The following is an 18,513-nucleotide window of genomic DNA, read 5'->3' on the forward strand; positions in this document are numbered from 1 at the left end:
TGAGCTGAGGATGAATATATATTCAATATTTCCTCTTCAAAAAATTAGATGAAATACCGGATTGAAACAGAAATCATTGTACAAAGACGACTTCTTCTCATTTTTAATTTTATTTTTCTGACATATTTATCATCAGAAAAAATGTTTTAAAAATTAATGAGACTCATCTTTCAACTTCTATCACTTGGAAGGAGAAGCTTTCACACAAAAATTTTACGCATTGAAACTTTATTTCTAAATTTTTTTTTTTTTTGTCTGTGTGTTTTTTTTATATTTATTAATCAACTGCTTTCAAAGTGCCTTGAATCATTATTTTTTTGCTTTTGGTCAATTCTTATGTCAGAAGTTATATTTATTAATGTGTTTAATTACCTCCATGGTAATTAAAAGGATCTTTATTTTACCTTGCTGTGGCAATTTGGATTCTGTGATCAATTTTGCAAATTTTAGTATGAATTGATTATTTAATAAAGTTTAATATTTATACTCCACTTTTAATCAAATCTCTCCTAATTTTTTTTAAGAAGAAGTAGTAAAGCTAGCTCATCTGGTTCGAAAATTATTATTTATCCTCTTTGCTCAAAAACAAAATGTGCATTTTTAGTATGTCCTCTAGCTTTTTTTAACTTCAACCTTTCTAAAAAATTTCATCACAACTCCTATCTGAGAAAGATTAAAACTGCAAACATTTCCTAAAGAAAATGAAATCATGAATTTGGTAGACCCCTTTTTTTAAAAATCCTGTTTGGGTGTGAATTGAATTTCTGTGAATATAAATTTGAATTTTTCTACAACCTGATTTTTAAGCCTGGCTGAACATTATTTTAATCTCTGAAATGTAGAAAAACATCTTATCCTGATGAATTCTGTCTGGAGATAAAAATTGAAATTAAGAGGTCTCATGCACGTTAAGCCCAAGTCCGTTGAAACAGTGCTGATACCATACAATTTTTTTTTTATTCAACCAGGCATATGTGATCCACAATTTTTTATTTTTGTGTGAATTTTTTAAACTCAACCAGCATCATTTGAAATAATTTTTGCAATATTCCACAAATAACACCACATTTTCTCTACTATTCGGTGTGTTTTTCCAAAAATCCAGGTGGCAATCCTTCAAAAATGAATTAATCTATTTTCAGATAAAATTTAAAAAAATGAAAATTGGAATTGAATGGACTGAATGGGATCTGAACACCCTCAAGCATCTCAGAATAAGCAAAAAGTTGAGAGACTTTCTCTCTCGACAAATTTCCTTGGCTAACCTACTTTCAATTAAAAATAACTGTGTACTTGAAAATAACAAGTAGTGGAAGACAAGAAAGGAGAAAAATAAGCCAAGATGAAATAAAAAATAAATAGATAAAATATACATTTGAAACTTTTACACACAGTTAGGCAGGAGAGTCATAACCTGAACTAGGTATTGATCTACTTTTTATCCAGTTTATGTAGGTCACTTAAAAACTCTGGAATAGCCTGAGAAAAGATTTAAATATCCTGTTGACTAAATTAATACTGGTCTTGTCTATTTTCAAAACCTGAGCAAGGAAGAAGGAAGAGAGTGCATTGAATGTTGACGGAAGAGGGAGGGGTTGATTTTTTTTGTTTTAGCTCAGTGACTCAAACCCTTGGCATTGTTAATGGGCCCTTTGTTGTTCCCCCTTGTATTTACCTCTCATAGCTCCTGCTCTTGAAAATGCCTGCCCAGCCATTCCAGTCTTCAGCAAGCTATGGATTTAGACAATCTACTCCCTGATGTAGGTGAATATGGGACTTATCAAAAAAGGCTTCTGTGGTTTGTTTTGTTACCGTGTGTGCTACCATGTGGTTTTCATGCCTACAACCAGCTCTTCATGGCTGCCTCCCCTCAACACTGGTGCTATGTGCCTGAATTGAAACATCTTGATATCAAGGAAGCAAAACAATTAAGGTAACATTTTAATTTTTTCTCTCTCTCTAAATGTTATTTCTAGGCTAGAAAGCTTTAGCTTCTCTCGGTGGGCATTTTATCGGCTAAAGTTTTGGCGTTGTGGTAAGACTGTTTATCATAAATAATACACTTTTCTATGGCATTCTTACTAATTATATTCTATTTTATTAATATATTCCCATTCTAGGCAGCTAGTATGCACTGTCACAAATGTTAACCCAAATTTAACGCTTCCTGAGCGTTGCTTGTAACAATGACTTTCCCTGAAAATACCGAAATTATCTCTCACACTATTATCTCACACTATATCTCTCACACTGCAAATTTGTATGTTTTATCCCTCTTTTTTTTCTTTTTTTAGAAAAATAATCCTTAGTCCTTGAAGTCCTTTGATCTTTATTTACCAAACAGGATGTTTTAAATATCAAGAGATAATGCTAAGTATATAATATTTCCTAGGTACAAGGAAAAAAATAGGATGAAAAATCATAAAATATTTTGATGTGTAGAGCAGCAATCCTCAACTTGAGCCGTTAATATGTCTGAAAGTGTCTGTTCATACAGAGACAAAATTTTTTTCTCTTTTGTTCAATTCGAATATCGTGATTTTCTTTTCAACTCTCAACCTTTTTTTCATGAATAAATAATAAGTAAATAGTGAAAATTGTGAGTTTCAGCATAATTTACCATGCTTTAATTTCTTTTTTCTTGTTTATTTGTATGTTTCTCTAATTATAAACGAAATTAACTTATCCTCATGGCAAAATTGACCAGTTAGTGTGGGTGGGGGATTAAGTCCTGGATGTAAGTGAAGATAGAAATGCACTGGACTCAAGAGGTATGAGGTCAGTTAATTATCAACTTGAAAGGCTCTCAAGCCCAATGGAAGGGGGGCAAGGGGGCAGTGAAAAGAAATGTGGTGGAGAGAGAGGGTGCATGCCAGGATTAGTGTGTCCCTTGCACAAAAACAGATGTGCTAACTTGATTTTGCAGTGAGAAATTAGTTAATGGTAAAAGTGAGTTTTCTCGTTGAGCTATTCGTACATAGGGACCCTTTCTCTGGTTGTATCAGTTAGTTCTGCAAAACGTGGATTAATCTGTTAACTTAAAGTTTGAGACTGCAACAATATCTTGTAAAATCAAGCCGGTTTTATTTTAAACAATCTTTTGTATCTTTACTAACAAGTTGATTCTGTGAATTCATTCTTTTGTTTCCAAGTATCCCAAAAAGCAATAATGGAAAACTCAGCCAGTGCCTCATGTACGATAGGAACTACACTGCCATTGCATCCTTTCCTAATGAGTCCGTGCCTCTGGGGAAAGCAGTGCCGTGCAAGTATGGTTGGACTTTCGATCATTCAGAATACAAAGAGACAATTGTCACAGAGGTACAGAAAATTATTTTGTCATTAATGTTATTTAATATTTTAGAAATTTAAAAAATCTTTTGTGAAGAAGGGTTAGAGAGGATTAATTACATTTGTCTCCTTCATAGGAATTAAACTGTATACATCATTCATTTTCCAACCATTTGAAAGTTTAGTAGAGGTTCAAAAGAGGGTCATCCTTTTTTCCAGGAGGTTTTGGTAGCTTATCAGAATGGTGCTCTGTAATGAGTCATTCGTGCTCTCTCGTTGCTTTGAGAATTTTTTTTGCAGCAATTTAGTTAAGCCTGCAAATTTTTCTTGAAGGGAAGCATACGCTTCAATTCAAATTGATTTTTTCTTTTGCTCAGAAAAAGTCGACAAACAAGGTTCTTGTCTTTGGAACCTTTTTTAAAAAAGATAGGAGTATATGATGCCAATAGGATCAACATTTATTTACTTCTTGGCATTTAAAATGAGTGTATCTTCTCAATTTTAGCTTTTTTGAACCACCTCCTATGATCATACTTGAAATTTTCTCAAATTCCTCTTAACACTGAACAAATACTTTGATAATAATTTCAAGGCAACATATTCGTTGGTTCGCAGAAGGAATAATAAAATGTAAATTACTTCTTCTTTTTTTTGTAAAATACTTCGCATAATGTACACTGGAAGTATTATGTTTACTAGGAGATTTATGAGACAAAAATATGAACATTTAGTTGAATACAGTTCTAGTATGTGTAGCAAAGCAGTCAGACTGGCTTCACGAATAGCTTCCAATAAATTGTCTTCTTGAAAGCAAAAAGGAAGAAAATTAATTTTTGAAGTCATTCTTGAATGGGTTTTTTTAATTTTTTAGATTTATTCTGAATTGAATTTCGAAATATTTAGTAGTTTGTACACACTTAATTACCTTATTTAAGGGGTATGGGGGGGGGGGAGGGAGGACTTCCTCTCTTCTTACACACTCAGGAAATTTAAATTTTTTTTGGAGACAATTTTGGTCGATCTGAGCATTCAAGAAGTTTTAAATTTTGCCCCTCTAAATCTAATCAAATCGACAGTATTACTTTCCCAACATCATTTTATTAAGCCTTTACCAGAAAACAATTCCAATTTTGAGATGGAAGCAATTCTAGATAGAGCTCAAATTGTGTTTGCCAGAAAGGATAATGCATGAGGGGCATTTCTCTAAGATAGTTCAAAAGAGGAATAGCAAAGCAACCTTAATTTATTTGCAAGGCCCTAAGCATAGTTGAAAGAATAATGAAAATGAATTTGATTATTTGACTGAAATGGTCTGCGTATATTTTTGTACGTACCTGCTATGACTGAGAAACGTTTAGAGTTGGAATGGCATGACAGTCAAGCGGCAACAAAAGAAGTAAATTGCGGCTCACCATACTTCCTTATTAACAGAGCCTTATTGTTGGTTTGTTAGCCAGCCCGCTCTCCTGCCCCTTAATTATCCTTCCTCCTTCATTTACAAACATGTTAATTCTGAATCCATCTCAAATCCCTCATCTGATTCTGCCATTCACCATGAGATGGGTCCTTATTCCTTAGCTCTTTATTTTGTTAGATTCAATGATCGGCCACTACACAGTCTTTTAAATATATTTTAAAATGTTCAGTTGGTAACCCCCCCCCCCCTCTTCTCTAAGATTTTATTATCTTGGTAATTCCTTGTAATTTTGTAATACTTCTACTATTTATATTTTTCTACAATTTGTTTTTTTTAATATTCTTCTGTTTATTATGGAAGGAATAAAAAAATAATCTATTCCGTGAATTTAAATCTGTTTGACTCTTGATTGCGTAATAGATTGGCCTTCTTATTTTGAGAAGTAGCAGTGGAAATAAGAATAATTTTTACAGCAATAGAATTGTTCAACTTCAAAATATAACTTCTTTTTTTTTTATCAACGTTTTGAACCTGATTGGGGGGGGGGGGGGGTGGGATTATATTCTTTAGAATTTTTTTTGCGACTTCGTTGGAATGTAAAAATTTGATCAAACTGTCAATATATCATCACTACAATTAGATTCACAAAAATTACAGAGCTGAATTTTTACTTTTAATTAAAGTAGCTGCTCAAATCTCGTAATTTCAAAATTTAAATGCATGACAATGTTTTCCATGTTTTTCTCTGAAAATCAAATGTTCATGCACTTTTGGAGTGCGACAGAACATCAGCTATCTTCAGTGTATCATTGAGAATAAATACAAGAGTCAAGCTGGTGAATGTTCTGTCGCATATTAAAAGTAAATATTAAAAGTAAATATATTCCTTATGGAACTATCCCTGGTTGTCGATTCAAAATTACTATTTCACTCATGTATAGTACACCTCTTTAATTTGAAATCTTTAATGTCTATTTTCATTCTTGTAACATACATATTTTCCCTAATGTAATTTATTTTTGCTCTCAAGTGGAATTTGGTGTGCAATAAAGACTTTTACCCAACTGGTGCCTTAGTATTGTTGGCTATAGGAGGACTAATAGGAAACTATATTTTTGGATACATCCAGGATGGGTGAGTTGACTTTTTAGTAGTTTACTATTATTAGCACAATTAGTATGCAAGTGTAAGGAATTCTGCTGCTTAGCAAAGTAGGAGGCAAAATAGCCAGAAAAGCTGTTTCTCATCCTTTAATTATTTATTTAGTCATTCTGTTGATTAAAGGAAAAATTATCAACTAGACACTTCTTAAAATCCATGCTTCTTGGGTCATCAAGTCAGCCAATGGCCATGGCTTTGATCCAGGAAGCGCAGGGATGCAAGAAAAATTTTCATAAAGCACATTGAAACTTTAAGGACTGAATTTGGAACTTATGCATGAAGTAACCAAGCATTTGATAAAGATTTTTCAAATTTTGAAATTGAGTTTTTTTAATATTTCTGAGCGTTTCATTACCCATTAAGTCTATTAATTAAGTTAATAAAAATCATGAGATTTCATACTGAAATACCATTCTATAAAATATTATGAAATCTTACATCTCAAATCATGCACCACGCACCAGTTTCTTTTAGAATGAGGTACTTCCCGAAGAAAAACCCATGTTTTTTTGTAAATAGGTACCTATGTCTTTGAAGAAAATAGGAGATATTTTTGTTTTAAACAATCAAAATTAGTATTAAAAGATTTGGCTAGGTGGCTGGATTTTTTACTTGTAATTTTTCTGTTCCTAGTCTTGGAAGGAAGCCTGCTTTTTTTATCTACCTCTTCATTGAAACAGTTTTTGGGATCGGAACGGCTTTCATGAACTCTTTTTGGTCATGGGTGCTGTTTCGCTTTGGCGTTGGATTCACTGTTCCTGCCATTTTAGCCACTCCTTACGTACTAAGTAAGTGTTTGTTTCTCCTTTATGTCATCTCTGCATTATCTTGTGTCAAGTCTGGATGGCGCCTACCCATGTTTAATATCTCAAATGTCAAGATGATATCCAAGATTGCGCAGAACTGCTGAAAATTATCTTCGAATTTTCTCTTTTAGAAAACGGTAAGAGAATATTAAAAGATATTATTCAGCAGTTTTGTGCAGTACAACAACAAAATAGAAAAGGAGAGTAAAAATCAAATTATTTGAAAAATATCTGAAAAGTGTTTAAATACTTAGGTTACTTTGACCTGTTTCTCTTATTTGAATTTTCAATGTAACAAGGTACCGAGGTACCCTTCCGGTATCTTATTTGCAAAAAGACCCTCTTTGATTTACAACTGAACTTTTTCATCTAGTTTTTCCCTTCCTGCCAATGTATAAAAGATTGAGCTCAGGGTTGTCAAACACTATGAAAATTATCCTCCTCAAAGCAGCATAGTCAGCAAAATATCTGTTTTTTTCAATCGCTTCATGAGTTAGTTCCAGACATGTGTACTGCTGAATATTACTTTGCCATCGAAAACTCAAGTTAGAAAAAAGTCTGGAACGGCTCATTTTCAAAATTAATGCTTTCATTGGCATTGGTAATAGACAACGTAACATAAAAATGAAGCCAACCTTGATTTTCAGCTGGAAGGCATTTAGAGATAGCTTTATAATGTGCACTCATGTCCTCTTGTGTTTGACTTATATATATTTTGTATTTCTTCTATTGAAGGTATCGAGTTGGTGGGACCAGAATATCGAACAACTGTTACCATTTTAATCAACATTGCGTACTCAATCGCGCTAACTCTTTTAGCATGCATAGTTTACTTAGTCCGAGACTGGAGACTCCTGGCCTTGTATACGTCTGTTCCATTTGCTTTTTTCTTCTTTTATCTGAGGTAATAAGTAATTTTTGTCTTTTCAAATGGTGTTTTGATTTATACAGCTGATTGCAAAATTCCTTGATAACATGAAAGAAGTCTTATCAATGTTGAAACAGCAAAAATTGCATATCTTGGTTTGTGACGTTTGAGACTTCTTGTCACAATTTACTTATATATACATGAGTCGCTTTTATAGCGCTCTTCATAATTTACTTTCTAAGTGAAAAACTACTTACCATCTACGAAACGTATGTACATATCTACGTACCATAAGTATCTATGGAATGTATGTCATTCCAACGAAAGCTGCCTGAGCTGAACACTCTCCCCCTTCAGTATTGTACTGGTACTCATTTGAGTTCAAACATTTTTGACTTCAATTGAAATTTTTGGAACTTTTTGGCTTTGTTTTCCCTGCAAACTAATGTGGACCCAGCACCATTTCATCACTTTGTTTATATGTTACTTAATCTCTGAAAGTTGTGGAAATGTATTTTTTTGTGTTTAGCTTGGCAAATTGGTGTGTCCTGAACAGATACGAAAGTTTCTAATCATTTATTATTTTTTCAGAGACATGCCAGAATCTCCAAGATGGCTCCTTGCCAGAGGCTCTTATGCAAAGGCTGAAAAAATCCTCAACAAAATGGCAAAGGTTAACAATAAACCTATTCCCCCTGATTGGTTTTCGAGGAAAAAGGTTCGCAATGATTTCATTACTTCCTGACCTATATCTACAAGTCCTTTTCCATGTTCGAGGTTCCTTTGCAGTAAAATGAATAACAAGGATATGAGAGGAAGTTCCTTTTTGAACAAATAAGATTTACACAATTTAAAAACTGATTTATAATAAGTTCAACTTATTCTTTGAGCCTTTGTATTTTGAGAGACATTTGATCTATTTATTATCAGTTTTGTAACCGCGCTTGGCCTCCTCCATTGTGGCTATTGTGCTCCTTTTGCTATAATTATATCTCTCAATGTAGATACACTCCCCAGTTGCCTGCTCAGTGAGTAATAGGAAATGCCGTCATTTATCAAACCTGTGAAAATCCCATTTTCATGAGAAGTTTTGAAGTTATCTCTAAATACTTTTGTGTAGGAGAACTTTGGAAATTTACTAGGCACAGCACTGAGCAATGTTTTTTCCGCACTACAAATCCATTTTTTATTTTGTGTGTGTGGAGAATCGAGACCTTTTTTTTTTTGAAATTTGAACCAAGCCCATCAGGCCAAGTGAGAATACTGCAGAATATTTAAAATCAACAATCAACAGCTACTTTAGTCTATAAATCGTATTGGAGAACGAAGTAGTGGTGCAAAACATAATTTTTTTTTATTTCTTAAATCTTTTTTTAATAATGCCTGAAAAAAACAGTTTTTCAGTTTCTGTCGAAATTTGTCATTTACTTTTTTCTTATTTCGTGTCTCTTTCACGTATTTATTTTATTCTTCATTTATTCAGGGGGAGTGTGATAAAATCATCCATGATGTTGAAGACAAGAAACATTATGGAGTGACAGATCTTTTTCGAACCCCAAACTTAAGGAAGAAAACTTTAATCATCACATTTATCTGGTAAGGTTCTGAAGTATAAAACAAGGTGAATTCTAGATTGGTACTGATCTCGGTTTTTTTTTTCAATCTCTGAGCAGCATTATTAGTTATCAATTAGAATAAAATAGCCTCTAGGTATGCATCGTATCTCCGGGTAGCTAACATAAACTGAAGGAAACGGAGAATTTTCTGGTTTACATTCCATAACAAATTTAACGAATGAATTTTATACTCACTCTTCAAAATTATAGTTTTACTTAAAGACCAACGTCTAGCTCATTCTTTAAGCTTGAAATTTCAATCGCATATTGCCATCAAAAAACACTCTAAGTGCTATGAAGCGAAGCATTAAAGATATTTACTAAGCAATTTCTCTTGATCTCTTTGAGATATTTGAAATACCTTTCCTGACTCTCTATTTTCCAGGAGTTTACAAAAAGTTTTGCAAAATGGACTATTAACTCTGCATGCTCCAAATGTGCAGAGAAAAGAGAAGAAAAGAAGATTGAACAATTAAAATAAAAGCATGTATAGTTAGGGAAAAGTGTACCCTCTGAATGTGATCCTTAAACTTGGACACCATTATCTTGGAAGCTCATTGCCTCTTAGGACACACCATTGAGCAAGGCTTGAACTTTTACGTTATATTGATTTTTTAATAGCATTTTCTTTTAATTGGTTCTCAGGTTCACCAACACAAGCGTATACGTTGGGCTTTCTTACTACGCACCATTACTTGGAGGAAATGAGTTCCTGAATTTTTTCTTGGCCGGAGCTGTGGAACTGCCAACATATTTGATCTTATGGCCTGCCATGGAGCACTGGGGCCGAAGATGTGCTCTCTCCAGCAGTATGATATTCGGAGGACTGTCTTGTGTGTTAACCATATTCAACCAAGAAAATGAATTTGGTCAGTCATTTTTTATTTTAAGGTGCAAAATAAAAATTGTTTTCTGCTGATCTGCAACTGAGTTCAGTTTCATATGGCTGATGTTAACATTATTTATCACCATTCACTGCTTTGCGGTCTAATGCAGTGTACATTGCGCGGCCCAGCAGACTTGTGGAGCTTTTTCAACCGGAAAATCGGACTCCTCTGGTCATTTTCAAGGGGTCTAACTTCATTTCAGCCCGAACGGAGAACTTCCGATTTTGACCCCTAAGTTTTAGTACTTGTAACTCCTGTCGATATTTCTCGATTTTAGACAGGAAAAAAAAATTTCAAGGTCAGTATCGAATCCTACTTACTTCAAGGCGTAGAATTGATTGCGCCTAGTCCCGAGACTCGTCGGAGCTTCCTAAGGCAAGAAACATGTGTTTTTGACCATTTTTGTTCTGAAGAGCTTTCTTTACGCTTGTGTTAGACTTTCTTTTATGCATTTTTGCCATTAACTTAGTTTTCAAAATGTTGATTTGAGATCACTTTCCACGATTAACTTTACCATTGCTGATAATGAAAATACTATTCTGTTATTTGTGGAACCAGCAACCTACATTATTTTCCCGAAGAAAATAATTCTCTTGAATGTTCCAAAATTCTAACTACAGTTGAACGATTATGTTTTAATGGAATCCATTTCTATTCTAGGTACATGGTTAGGCTTAGTGCTGTATTGTTGTGGCAAAATGGGAATATCATGTTCCTACGTCGTTTTACCTCTTTTTGCCTCCGAGCTGTATCCGACGGTTGTCCGAGGCCTCGGAATGTCAACTAGTGCTGTTGTAGGCATGCTAGGACCTATTTTCATCCCTCTCTTAAATTATATGGTAAGATAATTTAATTTCATCGGCATCAGGTGCCCTTCTTTGCATTGGCTCAATTATTTTTTTTTTTTTTTTTTTTTTTTTTTTTTTTTTTTTTTTTATCACAGGCACTTATTTACCAAGCAATTTTAATACGTATGGCTCCTAATAGAACTGCGGGAAACCTAATCAATTTCCTCTCCTCGCCCTCATTTTGTTGTTACATTTTGATTAGGGGGGCGGACTTAAAACGGGGAAAAATCATAAGAATCGTACACTTTGGAAGAAAGCATGAAAGGCCTAGAGATGTGTCTCCAAAGATTTCGTGACCAAATTTTTTTTATTTTCAACTTTATGTTAAGGACTGTCAAGGGTAGTATAGGAATGCTAGAGAAAAGTTAGGAAACTTTTCATTGATTTTTTCCAACAGGCATGTCCAGTTGAGTGTTGTTAAGTGTATATGAGGACTTATCTGTAACAATAGCGGATGTGAAAAATTACCTTTTCCAAAGACGCTTAAAAAACTGCTTTGTTCACACAAAAATTTAATATATTTGGCTCTGGCATAATGTATAGATCTCGAAGATCACATCTCAAGTATTTTCTCAAAATTTTCTCGATGCCAAAACAGTTTTTTGAATGTGTTTCGAAAAGGTAATTTTTCACATCTGCTATTGTCACAGATAAGTCCTCATATCTATTGTATGGAGATGAATTCTAGCCGAACGCTTTTAATTTTTGTAGGGAGGAGAACTACCCCTGTTGGTCATGGGAGTCTTGCTTTTGTTGGGCGGAATAGCTACTCTTTTTCTACCGGAGACCCATCATCTCCATCTTCCTCAAACTATTGAGGACGCAGAAAATTTTGGAAACTCCAAAAGCAAAACATCTACATCAACTAAGTGGAATTCAGGTAGTTGCTCAAATCAGAATGACACAGTGAGCTGAAAAAAGCATGTTGAAATTTTGTATTTCACGAGATGTAAATTTAATGTTTAATTACAGTTTTCCCCAAAAATTCTCCTTGTTTCTTTGTTCTTACAAAATATAACTAAAATAGCTTACCTTAGAGGCTGAGTCAAATAAAAGCACTGAAAGCATATTTTGAAAATTGGTTTATTTAAATTCTCAAAGTTCTTCTGTTGTTTGTAGATTTACAAAATAATAGAGCAAGTTAATTAAAACAAAAGCTGAGAAGAAAAAAAAATGTCAACTAAAACAAATCAGTTTAACAAATTGAAATCTGCATAAATTTATCTTCACGGTTAGCGCAGAAAAGGGTGCACAATTTTCCTTCTTTAAAGTAATTTAGCAGAAATGAGACTTTTTTATCTACAATCCTCACACCTAATATGAAACTCTGTGGTTTTTGTAAATATGCGTTTAGAGGCTGTAGTACATAATCTAAACTACACTAGAGTTTCAGTTCAGTCAAATAAAAAGGAAAATAAGAGAAACAACGGTTTTGCTGGCAAAATTATTAGACTCCAGTTGCTGTCATGAAACAACAGAAACTGATTTCATCTTCCTCTGCCTTTTTGCTACTTCTTTTGGCTTTCATCCCAATCTATTTGCCAAACTTAATTTGAACCAATTTTTAATTTTGAACTTTCAAAACTCTCAAAGAGAATCGCTAAGTGCCCGCATGAACTTAGCTGAAGATAAAGCAAGTACAATATTTTAATTACATGTAAAATTATCGGAGATAAAAGAAGAAGGAGGATATTGAAGATAAAAAAGGTGTCCTCACTTGCTGAAATGAATTATAAACAAGTTAAAAGAGGCTTATTTGAATGAAACAGAAGGGAACCTCTTGTTTTATGACCAGCAATTTTTTTGAAGCTGATTAGAAATTTCTTAGAGACTCAATAACAAACCAATGAGAGACGTAGACCAATTTTTTATGAGGGGCAATAAAGAGACATTCCTACTAAAAATTTTAACAATCTACTGTTTCTCAAAGGCAAAATTGCTAATAATTGGGCACAATATTTTTCAACGATTAACAAACTTTTACTGTTAACCTGTGCAGAGTAACTCAGACATAAAAAATTAATGAATAAAACTAAGAGAAAATAATTTTTTAAAAAAAGAAATAAATAACCAAACAAAAAACAGTTAACAACAAAATAAATTACTATCACATACACTCTTTTAATTTTTTAAAAAATTATCAGATTTTTTGTCTTCTCTTGGAGAGCAGAAAAAGAGCTATAAATCAGCTTACTCACTATTTCATATTTCTTTTTACAATTTTTATATACTGAATATTCATACAAAACTTTCAAATAAAGTCAAAAACAAATGTACATAAACAAATAAATTAAAATTGGAACCTAATTATGAGTCGTAAAAAAATTCATAAGAGAAAAACGGTGACAAATATGAACGTTAAATGAGTAGTCAAAAGGTAAAAGTTATGGTGAGAAAACGCGTAAGCTTCTTAACAGAGTTGCCAGCACTCCTGCTAAGCTTTCAGCGCGTTTGGTGAGGACTTCATCGTTATGGATGTCTGTTATAGTCAGTAAATCTCGGAACACTGATAAAACGTCATGAACTTTCAAAACTAAATTACGTGTTTGCAAAGGTGCAGCAGTATGCACAGACATCCTAACGCATAGGTCAGTTATCTTCTTTAAATGGGCTATACACTGGGCCAAATTTGCAGGAAACTCAGGTGATTTGGGTAAAGTACAACTTCGAACTAGAACTTTGGATGATGTGACTAACTGCCGAGATTCAACGGTCAAATAATCTTTGGCCTCCTGAAAAAAAGTAAAAAGAAGCCACAAAATTTCATTAAAGCGTGCAGTACAGGAAATGCAAACTTTCTTCAAATGTATTATTTCAGTCACATTTTCTTTTTGTTTTAATTTTCTCTGGTCAACATGACACTTTACAAATAGAATTTGGTAATTTAAGAATTTGTAGGTCAACTTAAATTTAGAGGTTCATTTTTTAGGTTGCTACATTTTCCCTCTTCCCCACTGTTAAAAAAATTAAAGTTTTTAAATGCTGCAATTATGATGAGTTATCCTTGAGTTATTGCTAAGATTGGGATAAGTTTGAAGGAGTATTTAGTGCTGAAAAGAAAAGGGGTGGTAATAATTGGAAAATCATACCTGAAATCGCATTTCATCAATATTTGTTCCACCTCCAGCTGCTTGGGCAGCATTGCACTGGGCAGCAACCTGACTTAAGGTTTCTAGCAGGTCTGTTACAGCAGTTGCAGCGTTTTTACTCAAGGAACTGTAGCCATTACGCACTAACACTTCCTGTAAATGGCAAATCAGACAGTTAGGTCAAATTATTAATAAAAAATAAACAGTCACTTGAAGAAGAAATCTCTTAATTTGTTCAAGAGTTTTCCCTGGCATTTCATGAGATTTCTCTTTTCTAGAAAGAAATGACCGGCAGCAAATCCTTTCAAGTGTGCCATCGTGGAGATACAAGTACAAGCTACGTCAGTCGAGGGACTACTTTAGGGAGGGCCGTAAAAAAATTGCCTCGAACAGAGGGCTGTTGAGAAATGTGGGTTTAAGGAGAGGTAAAAAACCCAGGACATAAGTTACAACAGACAACCTGTAAAGAGGACTCCTGTTCCCCCAATGAAAAGTTTGTTCCTCAGTAAATTCCTTCAAAACTGTCAGAATCGTAATAATCACTATTAATATCCAATTTACTGCAATTCTTGTTTTTTCTCTTAAAACCAAGTGCACAACGGTGCCAACGCCGAGATATTTATTCATCAATTTCAATTGGTCCTGTGATGAGAAATTTTATCACTGCTCTTCGTTTGAATTTTTTGCATGGAATTGTGTTCATCCTTTCTGTGATAACTTTTAACTGTTTGCACTTCGCGAAAATATCTTGGGCTTGCCGAAAGCTGATCATTGATTAGACTGAAAATCCGTTCACAGAATAAGATAAAAAATGAAAGAACAGGTGTCATGGATTTCTTAAAAACGTACATACATCCTTTGAAATTGTGCCAGATACATACCTGAGAGGTCACTGGAGGTAAAGGTGGCTTTCTGCTAAGCGTTTCAGTTCGAGGGGGTAACTGGGGGGGCATCTCAGGACTTCCTTGCCTTGGCCTACTACAGCAGGACAAACTACTACTATTAGTCTTTCTATCAAGTGTAGCAGACAGAGGATTCACTCTGATCTCTGGTGGCGGGGCAAAAGTTGAACATCGGGGCAAAGTTCCACCGTAGCCATTTTCTTGAGGTTTCACTAAAACGACCGTTTTCCGCTGTCTGACTGGAGAACCTGAGTTTGAAATGTAGTACTTTTCTGGCTGTCTATTTTCAATGCTGGATGAAACAATACTTCCATTTTGATAAGTAAAGTCAGGATAATTATGAGGTTGTACTCGCTGGAAAAAAAAAATAATCACCATCATTTATAAGCACTAGTGCTGAGGTCAAAACGTTATCTATTTTAAGAATTTCCCTTCCAAATCTTCGATTGAACGTAAGAAACAGGTTCTTCCAAAGGGTACTAATTGAGATGATGGTACGACAGTTTCAAAGGAGTAATTTTAGCATTTTATTTAAATTGAAAAAAATTATAAGTTGAAATGATTTATGAATCTGGAGTAAATCGCAGCTCTAAACTGAAAAATCGCTAGTTTGAGGAAGATATCATTCATCACAGTCTAAAACCATGTACCTCCACTGCGGTGTTTTTATCACTTTGAAGAGAAACAAGCCTATTAAATAGCTTGATATTTTTGAGGAATATTCTGCAAAGAGAGAAGTTATCAGGGAAGTTTTCAAGAAATGACGAAGACTAGTTTTCAAAAGAAGAAATTAATTATGACAGTAAGTCTGCATCGTTGCAAACGAAGATACGTCGATTAGCACTTCGGCCATCGATATGATTAAAGTTTTGAAAACTGTACAAAATTCAGCATATTCCCAATTTCAATTCTTACCTCATTCGAGTTTTCAGCATTATTGACAGGAGGAGGTGGCGGTATGATGTACTGAGACAGCTGTTCGGCAGTCAAGGCAGAGGTTGGAGCAGTCTTTTTCTCAGGAGGAGGCACTATCATTGTAGCTAAAAATGAATCCAAATCTAAGTTCAGCAGTTGAGCTCTAGTCTCTGCGTCTTTTGACATTAAAGTATCTGTAACAAAGATAGAATCTGCAAAATTGATTTCAAACTTCAAACTCGTGTTATTTTTTTACAGTTATCTATTTCTTAAAATAAATTATTTTGTATGGAAATCAGCAACCTAGAAGTCTACAGTCCCACCTTAGATATCTTTGTCCAGCCTGTTGTTTTGTCCTTTCTATTGAAAGAGTTAGGAGCCACCGAAGATAGGTGAGTTACTCTTATTAAAGTTGAGTATCTGCTTCTGCCATTAGTGAAAAGAAGGAATTATACTGGTGTTGCATGTCTCTTTTGATGTCATAAAAAATATTCAAAGATCAATTCACTTGAAAAAAATTAATTCATACATTAAATCACACATAGAATTAGTCATTCTAATAAAGAAGAGCAAACTTTATTTTTCAAAAATTTAAAATTGTTATAAAAGAGGGTAAAACTTCAGGTCAAGCAAATTGGTAGCGGTGAAAGAGGATTAATTTTGGTAACTGTGTGAAAAAAATGATTGTTAGATAAGGTTCGTGATTAAAATGAAGAACCGTTAACTTTGATTTTATGTAGGAAAATGCAGCAATAAGGATGAGATGAATGTGATAAATGATGAAAACATAAAAATTGTTAAAGCACACACTAAGGAATGAATTCAGGAGCAATTTTTGACGTACCTACAATTTTATCTTGATAATCGGGGAAATTTGCATGATCTGCAAATGATCTGGGTGGGAAACTGGCCTCCGATATAACACTTTCCTCTGCAGATAATATCGGAGGCGGAATAAATGTTAAATCGATAATATCAGGGTCCAGGTAAATACTATCACAAGTAAGGTCCGAGTTCTCTGCTTTGAGCCGTTTCCAAAGTTCTTGTAGAGTGTCTTGACCGACTCGGGGTATCAAATTGTCCGGACTGTGCAAACCAAAACTGCTTGTTGATTCTCGATTCTTGTAGGGACTCTCCGATGGCGTGCAGATAGAGTCTGTATCGCTTTCCGTTTCCGTTAAATCTAAAGCTTGGACTGCAGCTGCAAGATCCTCCGTTGCTTGTTTATGACCCTGCAATGGTAGGGGACATACCCACATGTAAGACATCACAAACAATGCAACTGGAAACTCATTACATAATTGCAGGGAAAAGTGATCAGGATTTGGAAAGGTGCTTTTGAGCACTGAGTATCGAGATACAATCTGTGAAGAGCTATGGTCGCAAGCAAAACAACACATAAAATGTCCACTGTAATGGAGATGATTTTGGTGCGGCTTGAGAGATATGAAATGATAGATGAAGGACAGGAGAGAGACATTTTCCACATAAAAGTAAATGATAAATTCTGAAATGTCCTGCACTGAAAAGGTCCAAAAATAAATACCTTCGAACTTCAGAGATAAAGTCTTTCAAAGCACATGTACGGTATTTTTAAATCTTCCTAACAGGAATGAATGAAGATCACCAATTCTTAATTTTAAAACATTTTGGGAGAAAAAATTATTGAGTGTTAAACAATATTCATTTTCACCAGTGGGGTCAACTATGAAGTTTTAAGTTTGACTAACATACATAATTCTAGACGGGTCACCACCATTATCTTCTCATTTTATTTCTATGGGACTATCCTCAAGAAAATCAGTTGTAGTGCCAAAAAACTCAAACTTGAGATAATAATGCCACTACGACTGCATAGAGGCGTGTTTGAGACATTAAAGAGGCCAAAAATGCACCAAAATGTCAAACCAAGGTGGAATTAGGATGGTAACTTGATGAAAACAGCTCTCTTGAAAAACCTTCGTCCATGGAGGATTTTTTTTCTTTCCTTGATTTGATTTCTTTTTTTGAGGATAGTTACATATTTTTTAAAGAAATAATTTATTTTTGTTTGCTCCATCAGGGAGGCTTAATGAAATTACTTCACGTTAAAATAATGACACAAGCACCACAACAAAAAGCGACTTTAAAAAATTGCACCCAAAATAAAAATTTTTCCTCTTCTGCTTCAGATATCTTAATTAGCAAGACATGCATTAGAGGGAACTTTGTCTATATTTTGCCATTTTGCCTGGATTGAGATTTTTCAATACTTCCTAGAGTTGGTTGTAAGTCAAGATAATGTCTTGCATAAAATTCAACGAAGAAAATAAAATTTGCATTATTTTTTTTTTATTATACTAAGAGCACAGGAGTATGAGGAGTACCTGAGTAAGAAGTAGAAGTGAATCGCTGTGCTTCAACTGTCCTGGTGCGGGAGCTGTATCAGAGTCTTGTCCAGAGGAGACATGAGATGTGTCACTATCACTCGATTCCCTTTGATGCTTTGTTAAATATTGCTCTGAGTTCTCTACTAAGGCTTGCATCTCAGCGACTCTTTTTAATACCTGCAGGAGGTGAGGGAAAAAACAAAAAGGTTGAAAAAAGAGGGGAATTTTTTCTAGAGAGGTTTTGCTAGCCAAACTTTATCTTCCGCTCAAGTCCGGAAAGCTGCTCTGAGGTTTTTAAGAAATTGGACTATGTAATGCCAGTAAATTACAAGCGGTGATGCCAT

The 18,513-nt window shown here is 34.3% G+C and overlaps 2 protein-coding genes across 2 annotated transcripts in view; one reads left to right on the top strand and one right to left on the bottom strand.

Moving 5' to 3' along the window:
- The first annotated feature begins 1,224 nt into the window (after window positions 1–1,224).
- On the top strand, window positions 1,225–11,963 carry Balat (Beta-alanine transporter). Its single transcript, XM_019047424.2, has 10 exons — window positions 1,225–1,933; window positions 3,153–3,321; window positions 5,739–5,842; window positions 6,503–6,657; window positions 7,411–7,579; window positions 8,135–8,261; window positions 9,027–9,139; window positions 9,805–10,028; window positions 10,707–10,885; window positions 11,606–11,963. Exons 1-10 carry the CDS (start codon window positions 1,734–1,736, stop codon window positions 11,807–11,809), a joined length of 1,644 nt encoding a protein of 547 aa, XP_018902969.2. The 5' UTR covers window positions 1,225–1,733; the 3' UTR covers window positions 11,810–11,963.
- Window positions 11,960–18,513, bottom strand: part of LOC109034336 (uncharacterized) — a 282,573-nt gene continuing 276,019 nt past the window's right edge. The window contains 6 exon segments of the mRNA XM_019047419.2: window positions 11,960–13,626; window positions 13,984–14,136; window positions 14,865–15,239; window positions 15,801–15,994; window positions 16,645–17,032; window positions 18,167–18,346. Coding sequence (XP_018902964.2) covers window positions 13,279–13,626; window positions 13,984–14,136; window positions 14,865–15,239; window positions 15,801–15,994; window positions 16,645–17,032; window positions 18,167–18,346 — 1,638 coding nt within the window. The 3' untranslated portion in view covers window positions 11,960–13,278.

Source organism: Bemisia tabaci, chromosome 4 (assembly GCF_918797505.1).
Source record: "Bemisia tabaci chromosome 4, PGI_BMITA_v3".
NCBI classification, from domain to species: Eukaryota; Metazoa; Arthropoda; class Insecta; order Hemiptera; family Aleyrodidae; genus Bemisia; species Bemisia tabaci.

Coding starts and splice junctions, on each gene's coding strand:
- Balat (XM_019047424.2), top strand. CDS start 1,734: ATGGATTTAGACAATCTACTCCCTGATGTAGGTGAATATGGGACTTAT. Junction 1,934..3,152: donor AAGGAAGCAAAACAATTAAG/GTAACATTTTAA, acceptor TTTGTTTCCAAG/TATCCCAAAAAGCAATAATG. Junction 8,262..9,026: donor ATTGGTTTTCGAGGAAAAAG/GTTCGCAATGAT, acceptor TCATTTATTCAG/GGGGAGTGTGATAAAATCAT.